Source organism: Telmatherina bonti, assembly GCF_933228915.1.
Source record: "Telmatherina bonti genome assembly, chromosome: 24".
Taxonomy (NCBI): Eukaryota; Metazoa; Chordata; class Actinopteri; order Atheriniformes; family Telmatherinidae; genus Telmatherina; species Telmatherina bonti.
The window spans coordinates 9,762,312-9,776,075 of NC_136633.1; the positions used below are offsets into that span (position 1 = coordinate 9,762,312).

The 13,764-nt window shown below is 39.2% G+C and overlaps 1 protein-coding gene across 1 annotated transcript in view; it reads right to left on the minus strand.

The window, feature by feature from the left end:
- The window catches only part of LOC306774053 (neuronal membrane glycoprotein M6-b-like), a gene marked incomplete at both ends in the record, with an annotated part of 35,376 nt that overhangs the window by 10,533 nt on the left and 11,079 nt on the right, over nucleotides 1-13,764 (minus strand). The window contains one exon of the mRNA XM_079264035.1: nucleotides 1,225-1,411. Within this exon, the coding sequence (XP_079120161.1) occupies nucleotides 1,225-1,411 (187 nt within the window). The remainder of the gene's footprint in view (nucleotides 1-1,224; nucleotides 1,412-13,764) is intronic.

Here is a 13,764-nt window from a genome sequence, read left to right on the forward strand (position 1 = left end):
TGCTTATTGTTGGGTAACCTTGGAGAAATGTTAAAGATGCATTACATAACTTTCAGATCTTAAAACTCCATATTCCGGACTTGTTCTATGACATGGTGACATCTATCATGTGCATTTCTAGAGTCCCGAGATGGATGGAAGATGGAAGTCGTATTAGCCTTCCATAGATTGCGCGTGACGGGAAAAATGGTAAAAGTTCAGAAGTGTGTCTTTAACAGGTTACATTATGCACAATAGTGTTTTTTTTTAAAATAGTTATTGTTTATAGGGATGCACCGATCCACTTTTTGGGAGTTCCAATACCTGAAACTTGAATATCCGCCAATTCCGATATTTGATGATACCAAATCTGTTTATGTGAACATTATTGTGACTATGTTATTATTGCTGTTATAACTGTGTAAGATTTCATTAGATTGTAATAAATTACCCATCCTTTCTGAAGTTACCTCATCAATACAAATATAAAAACATTACCGATCTAACTATTTCAACATGTTTTAGTTTGATTTGGCACATTTTACCTAAAGCTATAAATGTGTCGTTTTAAAACAAAGATCTCGCTTTTAGTGGGACAAAAAATGTCACATTTTAACATTTAAGGCATTTATTTCTCTTAAAACATGTCTGAAGCATGTCATCAAACACATCTGGTCAGGCTTAACTGGTGTGGTATCGTTACACTTTTATCAATACCAAGTACGAGTACACACACATGGTACTGAGCCGATACCAATACTGATATTGATGCATCCCTACTTGTTATACATCTATGTCTTGTAGAGCTTGTAGCATACTCTAACATAATTCGTCACATATAATCATCCTTTGTAACAGCAGGATTCATTTTAAATGTAAAAGTACTAGAAATACTTTTACTACAGAGGGATTTTAGTTTAGTAAACATTCAGTTATCGCACCCTTCATGTGGACACACAAGCTCGCTCCCTCACTTATAAGATCATTTGCGTGGTTTCAGGCAGTTGTGCAGTAAAGCTCACAATGTGGGCGGCTGTCCTCGATGGATTTATTAATACAGATAGTCTTTGTATGAGACTATCTGTATTAAACACTGAAATAGAGGTAAAAGACATATAGCAGCATATTTAACAAAACATGCATATGCTACAGCGGTGGTACCGTGGAGGCAAAAACCAGGGATAACACCATCACACCAGGGAAAAAACATGTTTATTTAAATGCTTGGAAACGAGGAGGCCTTACACCAGAGTGAGGGTGGCGTGGTCGTCTGTAACCCTTGAGAAATGGTTCTCTAGCATGGTCAGGGTGCCGGTCAGCGCCACATGGCCACAGCCGCAGAAAAGAGCCACGCCTGAGAAGCAGAGGATGGTGGCCACCAGCGAGGCATAGGGCACCCCACCCAGACATTTGATGCAGCACTCGAAGCAACCTACAGAGGGAGACAGAGAGCAGAACCCTTTTACTTTCCTGATGCATTCGGCTGCAAGAAACAGAAGCTTTGAGGATCTACAACAAAGAATTTAGGTCAAATCTGAAAGTGCGCTGTCAAAGATTCGTTTTAATGAGGAAAGCTGAAGAAAGCAGACAACAGCAACATGACATCTCTTAGTGGCTCCAATGCTTTGATGCCTGTGCAGCGTTCAGCGGCCCTTACGACCACCGCCGTTTGATTTTTATCCATTTAACTCAAACAGAAACCTGCAGCTGATAAGTGCACAAGTCTTCCCCTCTCAGAGACACACTCCTCTCGCTCTGAGCTCAGCTGGGAACGCTGATTCCTTTACAGGTAAATAAAACCAAAGTCTGTAAGACGTTCAGGTAAAATAGGCACCATCTACCTAAAACCGCTAAATCTGCAGGCTGACGCCCACTCACATTTCCCTCACAGCCTTAAACGTTTCCAAACCCTCATGAATAATTAAGAACCATCTTTTGTGCTTGAATGAATTAGTAAATTTGTTTTCCATGAATCCCAGCAGCTTCCTGCGTGAGTTATTGGGCTTGGGGACGTCCAGGTGGATCCTGCTTCTCAGCGAAGACGATGAAGAAGAGAGAAACTAAAGCGTCCAATTGAGCACAAGAGCGGCGTCTTATATAACGCCTGTTAAAAATAACTCCTCCAGCAAAAGCAGGAAGTTACTCCAGTAGAATAAAAAAAAAAAAGGGAAAAAAATACAAAATGAACTGTCTTGTGTGTGCCACTTTGCTGTTTCCATGACAACATGCTCCAGTTGGCATCCTGCGAGCATCACTATTTCATGCCAGACGTTTGTTGAATCTAAACGTTCCTGCTTGTAACGCCCCGACGTGACGAGCGACCGCGAAGGAAACCTTTCAAACCTGCAAACGCAGGACGATTTGGTCCCGACAGCCTCGGCAAACCGAGAGAATAACACACTCCGAGACCGTCGTGGTGCTTTATGACCTGCACAGAACGTGCCAGTCTATCCGATGAGGTTCACTCTGATCCTCTGACAGCTTTTAACAACATCAAACTTAATCAATACGCGATAAGATCTAATACCAGGTGGCAAATAAACCACAAACATACACAAGCGAAATGAAAAACTCCTCACTGAAACACAAACTGCTGGAGCGCCGCGCCGCATTGTAAAGCAGTGGGTAATCGTTATCGATGAGTTTAAAAGAGCCAATTGATTTCAGCGGCCCTAAGGGGAGAAGAATCATCAATATCATCACTGCACTTGAAGGAAAGAAAAACATTATTTCCCTGTTTTTACATTTAGTTTCTCCTCTGTAAAGTAAATTACATGGAGGCCATTTATGTGTAACTAAACTGTGTTTTCTGACTTTATTCTCCATCATCCTTCACTTGATCACTAAAAATAAAGATGTTAATTAAATAAAAAGTCAAACTGAATAATAATAAAGAAGATAAAACTAAAAAAAAAAAAAAGCAATCTTCGAGCTCTGCGACGTCACTATAAATGACTTCAGGTTCCTTCCTGGTCTAAGCTGCATGAACGGAGATGAAGACCCGTCCTTAAACGGAAGATGCTGCTGCTGTTGATGAAGACTTTGTGTTGCGTAACCCGGCAGAGGCTCATTGCATAATAGATCCAAATCCTATTAATGTTAATGAAGGAAGCGGGTTGATGGAGAAGTTCAGCTCATAAGGCTGGACGGCTCCGAAACCCCGAGGCGAGACGCAGGCCAGGCCTCTCTGAGGGGGCGCGGGGGGGCTGATGCACCTCCATGCTGCTTTAAAATACCGCTCTGAACAGGTAACTGAGTCGTTTCCAGTCAGATTTATTTAGAAGAGAGAATAAAAGAAGTGCTAATCCTTCTTTTTTAAATGCAAATGAGGAATTTCTAGGTGATACCGCTCTTATCTCCATTCCTGGACGTGACGAATGTGACTTGAAAGAGGACTTCTTAAGACAAATCCCAAGATTTCATCGGTGCTATTTCAGGCTGAAATCATTTCTGCTGTTAACTCTCCTCCATGGCCTCCATGCAACTTCATGGATGATTTCACAGGTTTCTTTTCACTACAGCAGCCCCGTTAACCGCGACGCCTCTGGCGACGCCTGTTTATCAGACTTAGTTTAAAAGTGCGCTAATGGGAAACAGACAGGCGGAGTGGTCAGCTCCAGCCGCTTCTAATGGAAATCAATGGTCTATTCATTACAGCAGAATTTAGGTGACACGCCGAGGCTGAACTATCTCCCTCGTTTTATACCTCACCGCCTCTGCCGTCTTCTCTGCTTTATGAAATACGACCGCATGGCCACGCTGCACTTACTGAGCCAGCTGGAGTTAATCGTCGAAACAATACGTTACGATTCTGTTTCATACATCATCTCAACAATCTGAAACCAAGGCTGAAGCATAACTAGTTCACTAAAAGATGAGGCCTTCCTGCTCCTTTTTACAGCAACAGAGCAGTAGACGGCTTAAACCAGGGATTTAAACTCCTTTTTTTTCATAAATATTTCTATTTGTGGCTGAAAGTTATGTGAGCTATGATAAACAGATGCTTTATTTCTCTGTAGAGAGAAGAGGAAAGGAGATGAAAAGAGGGAAAGAAAGAAGAAAAGATGAATAAATAGCAAAGGAAGAAAGGATGAGTGAAAAGAGAAGAAAGTGAGGAAAGCGGCAGAAGAAAAGGATGAGAAACGTGGAAGTGGAAAGGAGTTCTTGGCCCCAGGGCCGGCAAATGGTAGTTGCCATAGCAACGTGTTACCCACGACCCAGTTCGGCAGTACCATAGTCCTTCACACACATACGCACACACACACACACACACACACACAGACTGATGTAACCTTAATCAAAACTCAAAGATCTGTGTTAAATAGTGACAGCTGCCTGGAGGTTAAACACCAGAAATAACCAAACAAGACGAAGGACATGAAAGAACGGACAATATGTCTATTCATGTTGCTGCGCTGAGGTTTACAGAAGTGGGTCGAACTGAAACTGCATTACGGAAATAAAAGAGGGAGAGATACAGAAAAAAAAGAGGGTTTCTTTCTTTTCCCAACACGCTCCTTCATTCATTATGAAACAAGCAGACGATCGGTGGAGATGGTTCCTTCAGCTTTCGTCGCTTATATAAAAAAAACTGCACCAACAGCAAAAATGGTCTCATGTTTAAATCGTTCAGCTACATCTGTTGTATTTTTATGTAAATAAGCATTAGGGCTGGGCGGTATATCGAATATACTCGATATATCGTGGCTAGTCCCCTGTAGGATATAGAAAATGTCTATATTGGAGTAGCCTGTTGTCACGCAGTTGTTTTTAGCTGTGGGCGGGGTTTTCTCCCTCCTCCTAGATCGTACCTAGTTACGTACGTAACGTGAACTACGTGCTACATCATGAGAGGAAGAGTGTTGGGGCTGGGCGATATGACCTTTTACTAATATCCCGATATTTTTATGACGTGTCACGATATACGATATATATCTCGATATTTACCTTAGCTTTGAATGAATGCTTTGGTGCATACAATCACATCAGTAAGATGATTTTGTGTCTCCATTTAAACATAATTGTTCATACTGCATTAAGATATGCTGATTTTAAACATTCATGCCAAAAGGATGAAATTGTAACGAAGCAAACTGATCAAAACCGTATTTATTGAACAGTTAAAGCAGTGGCAGAAACATGTCATTTTAAAACAAAATAAAGTGACTTTACATGATGTAATAAATGCAACGTATGAAAATAGGTGCTCTACGGGGGGACTTTTCAAATGAGATGAGATAAATATGTGGTACTTCTACCTTTTGTGGCGACATACTTTGCATACGACAGTTGTTTGGTCAACATCTTCTCTCCAGTGTCCAAACCACCGCCAGATGATGGATCCTCTACTATTTTTCTTCGGAACAAATTCTTCCTTCTCCATTTTTTGTTACTCGCGCTGCTACTGCTACACGCTGCCTCTCATGATGTAGCACGTAGCTCGCATTATGTACGTAGCTAGGTACGCTCTGTGCAAAGCGGTGCAGAGAGTCGAGGAGGGAGAAAACCCCGACCACAGCTAAAAACAACTGCGTGACAACAGGGCTACTTGAATATGACGAATATAGACATTTTTTATATCCCACAGGGGACTAGCCATGATATCTTGAGTATAATCGATATATCGCCCAGCCCTAGCGTGTTGCAGCTTTTTAGCAGAGAACTCCGGAAGCAGTAGCAGCGCGAGTTACAGAAAACGGAGGAAGAATTTGTTCCGAAGAAAAACAGGATCCATCATCTGGCGGTGGTTTGGAGAGAGGATGTTGACCAAACAACTGTCGTATGCGCTGGTCGTTGGCACTAAGGTACAACACACCATGCATTAAATCGACTATTTTTTTCTACTTTTGATTTATGGCACAAGAAGAAATGCCCCCCCCCCCCCAAAAAAAAATGTTGCGAACTTTTCATTTTCACTTTATCAGGCAGCTAATTTTCATTTTCCTGTTATTTGAAAATCTCTGCATTTTTTTTTCATTATTACAGTAGCTCAGTTATACAAGAAAGAACTTTATTTATCAATTTATTTCTTACTGCTGTTGTGCACTGCACTAAATGTGCACTTGAATTTATATTATTTTCATACGTTGCATTTATTACATCATGCAAAGGCACTTTATTTTGTTCTAAAATGACATATTTCTGCCACTTTAACTGTTCAGTAAATACAGTTTTGATCCATTTGCTTAGTTATAATTTCATCCTTTTGGCATGAATGTTTAAAATCAGCATATCTTAATGCAGTATGAACAATTATGTTTTAATGGAGACACAAAATCATCTCACTGATGTGATTGTATGCACCAAAGCATTAATTCAAGGCTAAGGTAAATATCGAGATATATATCGTATATCATGACATGTCATAAAAATATCAGGATATTACTAAAAGGTCATATCGCCCAGCCCTCATAAGCATCAGATTATTCATACAGTGAATGTTTAAGCTTAACCATCATTTATTCCTTTTACTACTTAACACATGATGTTGGAAAGAAAAAGAATAAATTATGCTTTATTTAAGAAATTCACTTTTTAAATGTCTTGTTTTGGTCTCTGCATCCGGTTCCTTACATGATGCTCAAGCAATTGCTTCACTTTAAATAACTTGAATGGATCCTGCTGGAAATGGTGGAGAATTTTAAAATCGCAAGCTGAGAAACTAAAACCCTGATCTGAAAGAATCTAAAATGCTCAGTGGGGCTGAAGGAGCTTTGATTTCAGTAGTTTAGTCATTTTATTGCATTATAAACTACTAGTTATAGCAGCTTTACATTCATTTGTCTCTGCAGAAGCCATGCAAAGAGCATGGATGCAAGAGAAAACCACCACTCCCTTCCCAACATATCCAAATTGTAATGTTATTATTGGACCAGAGAGCTTCATTCAGGCAGTTTGACTGGATAAATGAGGCCTGACATGCAGGAGATGTCGTTGGAAAAAAAGAAGCTGTCAACGATTGCTGACATCTTTTGTGATGACACTCCGCTTCTTGTCAATCGGCTGACAAACCCGACACGAAATAATCCCTCAAACGCACGTCGCCATACAAACTGAGCTGTCACTTGCTTTTAATTTGTAGCGTGTGCACAGAAAACCAGATGTCTTAGTAGATGCAATGCAATAGAAACCACCATATCCTCATTTGGTAGCAACACCTGTGGTAATAACGCTGCATTTTTCTGGCTGCATTCATTCCCTCAGTGCTGTGCCTGTAAACCACAAGCTGGGAGAAGAGGATGGAGATTACATCCACTGTCCTAATAGTTAATGATTTGCCATAAACTGTGCAACCCGGTGGCACAGCATGATTATTGCTAACTGTTCAAATGTGTGGCGCATCTGCCGGGAATAACGGCGTTCGTAAAGCTTTGTGAATGTTGCAGTAGCCGATCTGGTCCCTGCCTGTGGCCGGAGTTAAATTTAGAAGTACTGCGTTGGTTGTAGCGCGGTTTCAACACAGAGCATTATGGGTAGATTTCCAGAGAGATTAAAGGGAGTGGAAGTCAGAGAAACTAAAGGTGTGGGAAGGTAAAGGGAGGGAGGGAAGATGGACTGTCACTTTTGGTTGAGATGAAAAAGAAACTCCATCTGTTTGATGGGAGCAGACTGTAGCCACAACACACACACTCATAACAGCTCAGGAGATTTCTGGAAACATGAAATATGGACTCGGCGATAAATCGGATTTTAATCTCAACTAAAAATCTAAATAAAAATAAAAGGGTGTGATTATTTTTCTCTCTGCAGTTTCCTCTCCTGCTGTCTTCAGCTGCTAATCGAGCGTCTCTGGCGTTGCAGCGCTGTGCTGTAAACTCCTCCCACAGCCGCTTTGCTTTCATTCAGACACTGTTGCCAACTTGGCTTTTGTTAAAAGCAACAAATCTAGCAACTTTTACTGGAGTTATTAGAGACTTTTCTGGTGTTTTGGCGACTGACTTGAAGGCACATATTGTTCTGCAGTTACTGTAAGGAAGGAGCAGCGGGAGCCTCTCCCGTCCTAAAGCACTCCCAGGCGGCCAGTCTCAGTCGGCTCTGGCTGCAGGTCAATGTAGAATAACTGCAGTAGGTTGTGGAAGTTCACCTAAACATAGTTTATACCATCGTCAGTGACAACTGGCTGCATTATTTTCCTATACATAGTTCGGCCAGTTAAACACTGTAATATCCCTCCGTTACGGGGCGTTACCATAGCAACGCGTTAACCAGCTGGTTCAGATCAGCCGTCTTTTAACAGATGAATGAGAGAAACGCGCTGCAGCCTGACAGCGGTTGTTTGGTATAAAACGTACATCCAGGCCAACGTAAAATAGTTCCTATATAAGCGGTAAAACCAGATTAAACAACTTGGAACCGTCCATTAGACGGTTATAATGCACGACACGGAGTCTAGAACACCACGACGCGCAGCGTTGTTTAAAAATACTGGATAATTGTTAAATAATCAAGATCTCAATTTCAGTCAAAATAATCGTGATTATAATTTTTGTCATAATCGAGCAGCCCTAATGGACTTATCAGGTTAACTGGGAACATGCTGAATGTTAGTCAAATTATTTATGTCTCTCAGCAGAAAACTGTCAAAGCTGATACAGTTGCACCATAACCCGCGATCTGATAAACATCTTTTTAAGAAGTTTAATATCATAAATGGTCCACGATAAATTTCCTGAGCTGAAACCATCCCATGCCATCTGCAGCTGCAGCGGGTCCGTTCCTTTTCTACACCTGATGAATTCAGACACAGAACTTTCTGTAAATCATTTGCATTTTAGAAGTACAGAAGCCATTGTATGCAGTTATGTATCAACAACTTAAAATGTAAATATTAGGGGTGGGAAAATCAGATTGAAAAATCGAATATCGGGATTTTTTGTTTCACAATTTTAAAACAAAAAAATAAAAATAAAAAAAATTAAACAAATCAAATCAATTTTTGCCAAAAAAATCTTTTTTTTTTCAATTAAATAATTTGTCATAAAATTTTTGTCATTTTTATTGTTTTTATTGATCTTTTTACTTGTCTTCTTGTGCATTATGGCAACAGAATGATGGTTTGACTGTTGCGTTGTTTTTTCCTGATTGAAGTCTAGAAATGACGACCAAAAAAAAAGTTTTAAACATTTTTTTTGTTTTTAATCCACAAAAATCAGCAATATGGAAGAATTGTGAGAATCGCAGTTTAAATCGAATCATCACCCAAAGAAATTCCGAATCAACGGGAGAACAAAAGCGTGTCGTCACAGCCCTAGTAAATATAAAAATGTAAACCAAACGCTCTGGGTTTCAGTCAAGCAGCCAGCTGTTCTCATCAGTCCAAAATCTGATCAGTGAGGCATAAATTTAAAGAAACTCAGAATGAACAAATTATAACCATGCATAAAAAAGAGCTTTTCTATATCGCAAACATTTATTTTCATGATGTAGGAAATACATGGCAAAGGAGATACATTCATATATAAGACAGAAATACTTGCATAGAAGAGATGAGTTAAGTTTCCTGCTCACATCGCCGAAATTATCTCCTCTCTCCCTCCTTCAATAATCCACTCATATTTCAACAGCAAATGTTAAAAGGATACACTATGATCCAGGTAAGGGTAACCAATTATATTTATTATCCTTATTTTCCTACAGGACAATACTGACCCTAATCCTGTGTTTCTGCGAAACCCCTCCCTGGTTGTGTGGCATTACGAAGGCCACGAGTTCAGCCTGTGGCGTAACTCAGTCTGATGGGCGGCACAGCTCTTAAATCTTCTTCTTGGAACTGTTTTGGGTGATCAATATGTTTATCCCACTGATTAGTTGCATGTTTGCTTTATCTAATACTTTTTCCACTTCTGTATGAAGGTTTTTTTTTTTAATGCTAATGTTTTTATGAATGAAAAAAGAAACAAAACTGGGTGAGAAAGCTGAACATAGAAGCCAGTGGGGGTGGTGTGTTGTGAAAACCCATCACTGACCAGATGATGTATGCCAAAATGTATATCAAAAAAACGTAAAAAAGTGATAATATTCCTGCAGCTGAATATGGAAAAAATACAGTGAAAGCGCAGGTAAAAAATAAATACTAAATTCCATAAAAAAAATAGATTTTTTTTCCATTTACTGTTAAATGGGATCTTTGGTTTTATTCAAATTAAATTATGATGAATCTGAAAATGTATAATAGTATTTTTTGTGTGAAATGAAATTATATTTCATGTGATGGACTGGCGAGCTGTCCAGGGTGTACCCTGCCTTTGGTCCAGTGGTTGCTGGGATAGGCTCCAGCTTCCCCGCGCCTTGATTGGATCACGCAGTTAGGAAAATGGATGGACAGAAATTATATTTCCCTTTTAAAAAAAATCTAAATGGATGTATTTTTAGAGTTACAGCTGTCATGTTATTTTCTATTAGACATAAATTAGCAGTCTGTTAGCATAACCTTATTAATAAAGTTTTATAAAACCCTGGGAAAATGTGAATTAATGCAGAAAATCACTTTTTTTTTTTTTTTTTTTTTTTTTTACAGTGCAACATGGGGATATGTGGGATAAGTGGCTAAGAACATCTCCAAACAAACTACAATTGCTGCACTGAAAAAAAGAGCAAAAAGACAGCCATGTCCACCCACGTTTCCCGTGTCCTGGTGACTTTAACCGGAGCAAGTCAATGCAGCTGCAGAGTTTACCTCTCATGCTTCTCATGCAAGCTCACTTCTCAGGTCCCCATGCTCAGAGCCAATAGCTTCCACATGAACAGACAACATTTTCAGCCTAAACAAACTTTACTCTTTTCTTCTGCAGCCAATCTGAGCTAAATGCTCCCAGCTGAGGAGGGACTCGTGTCCAAAGAAACATACTTCCAACATATTCCCATGTTAAATGTTTGAACATGTGGAGCAAAAAGAATAAAAAGTAAGTATGGGGAACATACGCTGCACACAACAGCCGGTTCTTTTGATCAAACTAAACACAGATGCAGGGAAACAACTATCTCTTGGAAATTTGCATCTTCCCTGTCACATCTGAAGCGTCCATCCTATAAATGCAATAAATAAATCAAGTAAACCATTAGAAGTTTAGAAGCCTCTCCAGACACACATCCATCAACTGAAGTGTATAATCTCACAATGAGGGCCGTAATCCTTGTGGGTTATTAGGTATAATTAGCTGATTGCAGCAAACAGCCGAGCAGTAAAAGAGTTAATTTTCTGTACGCTTGAGCGATAAGATCTAAACCCTGATGACAGATAGTCTACAGGCTGCCTACACGGTGTGAAAACTGGATCAGCAGGATCACCTGTCCTGAGCTGCCGTCAGCAGAGCGGTGGCAACGCTGTTAGCTTGAGTCTTGTTCCATCAAAATGTAAAATGGCCCCTCCGGCCAGAAGTGCTGTGCCTTTAGTGGTTACGCAACCAACTTGGCTAATGTCACTTTCCCTGAGATGTCAAAGAAGCAAGCGGCCCTCCCCTGGCCCTTTAGTCTTTGTCCATAACCCCTTCCCTCCTGCTGATGTAATTATGGATTCACTTTTCCTGCAGCTCAGGGGCAGATGAACAGTGTATGAGCATTAACGCTCCCATATGAATTTCACCTACTGTGGTACAAAGAAGCTGCCTCTGAAGGCACATCTACACATCTCCTAATGTTAATAGAAAATAAAATATTAGATAGAAAATTATAGGAATCGAGGAATGAGCAACAAAAGATGTGTATCTTTGGAAGTAGTCTGTTTGTTGACTGTAACTAAAAACAAGGACCCAAACAGACCCTGGGCTGAAACTGAGAGACAGGATGACCCACACATCATTCAGGCGAGTCACTTATTGATGTCAGCCACGGCTAATGATGACAAGAGCTAATTGGCATCAGGCGTTTTATGGGCCATGGATGAGAGGAGCAGATTGGGCATCAGTTGGTGATGGAAGATGGCCAGATGAGGCTGGCATCACTCAGGAACAAGGCCTGCTGCGCCAACCTGCCGCTTGCTGCTATTCATAAACGCGCTGCAGACTCGGGTGCAAACATAGACCAAGTGTTAGAGGGGTGGCTTCACATTTTCTGATGGTAATATAAATATTTGTCACATCTTTCTAGGGCTACAAAATTATGTTAATCAATTCAGTATCTTTTCTTTTTACTATATGGATTTTACTATAATTTATTACTTAAAAGTAAAAATTAACAAATTTCAAACACCTTGTTTAGTAAAAAAGTAAATAAAGATTTATCAGAGCCTTAAACCAGTTTTGGTTTGGTTTGGTAGTTAAACTGTTTAGCTTTTGTTACTAAATTCTACATATAGAAGTATAAAAGAGTGTTTTATTTTACGATAAAATTAGTTGGTAATTTACTTTAAGTAGACAATGGTCAGAACCAACACTGTGGAGAAATGGGAAGGAATTCTGTAGGGGTGGGAAAATCACATCGAAAAAAATAAAAAATCGTGATTTTTTGCTTTACAATTTTAAAATTCTTTTTACAATAAAAAATACTTTTTTTTTCTCAAATAAACTAAAATAATTCATTATAAAATTTTTGTCATTTTTCTTGTTTTTATTGATCTTTTTACTTGTCTTCTTGGGCGTTATAGCAGCAGAATTATGATATGGCTACTGTGTTGTTTTTTTTTCCCTCATTGAAATCAAGAAAAATGACCAACAAAAAAATCTTTTTATACATTTTTTCTGTTTTTAAATCTCCAAAAATCAGCAATATTTAGGATTTGTAAGACTCGCAATTTAAATCAAATCGGCACCCAAAAAAAATCGGAATCGAATTGAATCAGGACGTAAGGATATCATCATACCCTAGAATTCTGATCGAGGAGCTAAGTGACAGGAGAAAATGGAGCATTTTGATATCTAAAAAAAAATCAGATCAAGAAAATGTCATAGTGGGTTTAAAATCTGCTGTACTGTGAATTTTTAGTCATTTTTGTGTCAGGAGGGTATTTGTTGTTATTTACATTACTAAATAGGGTTGTGACGATTTTCTTTTGTCCCGATTCAATTCAATTCTGATTTTTTGGTGCTGATTCGATTTAAATTGCGATTCTCACAATTCTATGATATTTCAGATTTTTGTTGGCCAAAAACAAAAAAAATATGTATCAAACGTTTCTTCATTTTTCTTCATTTCATCTAGGAAAAATCAACCCAGTAGCCAGACCCTCATTCTGCAGGATTATTTTGCTTTATCTAAAAAAACCAACAATTTATTAACAAAAATAAAAAACTGCAGTTCCCCCTTCATCCACTAGGGGCTGCAAAACAGAGAAAATCCCCATAGACTCCCATGTTAAAAAGACCAACTTCACAGCTGAAATAAACATGTTTACAGCAGAAATAAACACGTTTACAGCCTGGTCCAAAAATCCATTTTAAGTTTAATCAGTCAGATTTACCTTCATGACAACTGTGGAGGGAGTGAATTTTTTATAACTCATTTCTTTAGAAATAATTAAATCTTGATGTTCGGCATAATTGACACTAGTCCTTTTGATTGACAGGTACCCGATGTCAGGCTAAAAGAAGGCAGAGTTTAGCACAACCCCAATTTTAAGCTGACTAACAGTATGACTTAGCGTTAGCCTGCTTAGCTCTGTTCGCTCATTAGCGCCTGTTAGCTCATTAGCTCCTGTTAGCTCATTAGCTCCTGTTAGCTCATTAGCTCCTGTTAGTTCAGTTAGCTTTTAGCTTGTATGGAGTCAGTGGTAGCTCTACATATTTACATGATTTTTCTACATCATACTGCTGAATTGTGTTAAATGGTGACGGAAAAAGAGTGCCTTAAGAT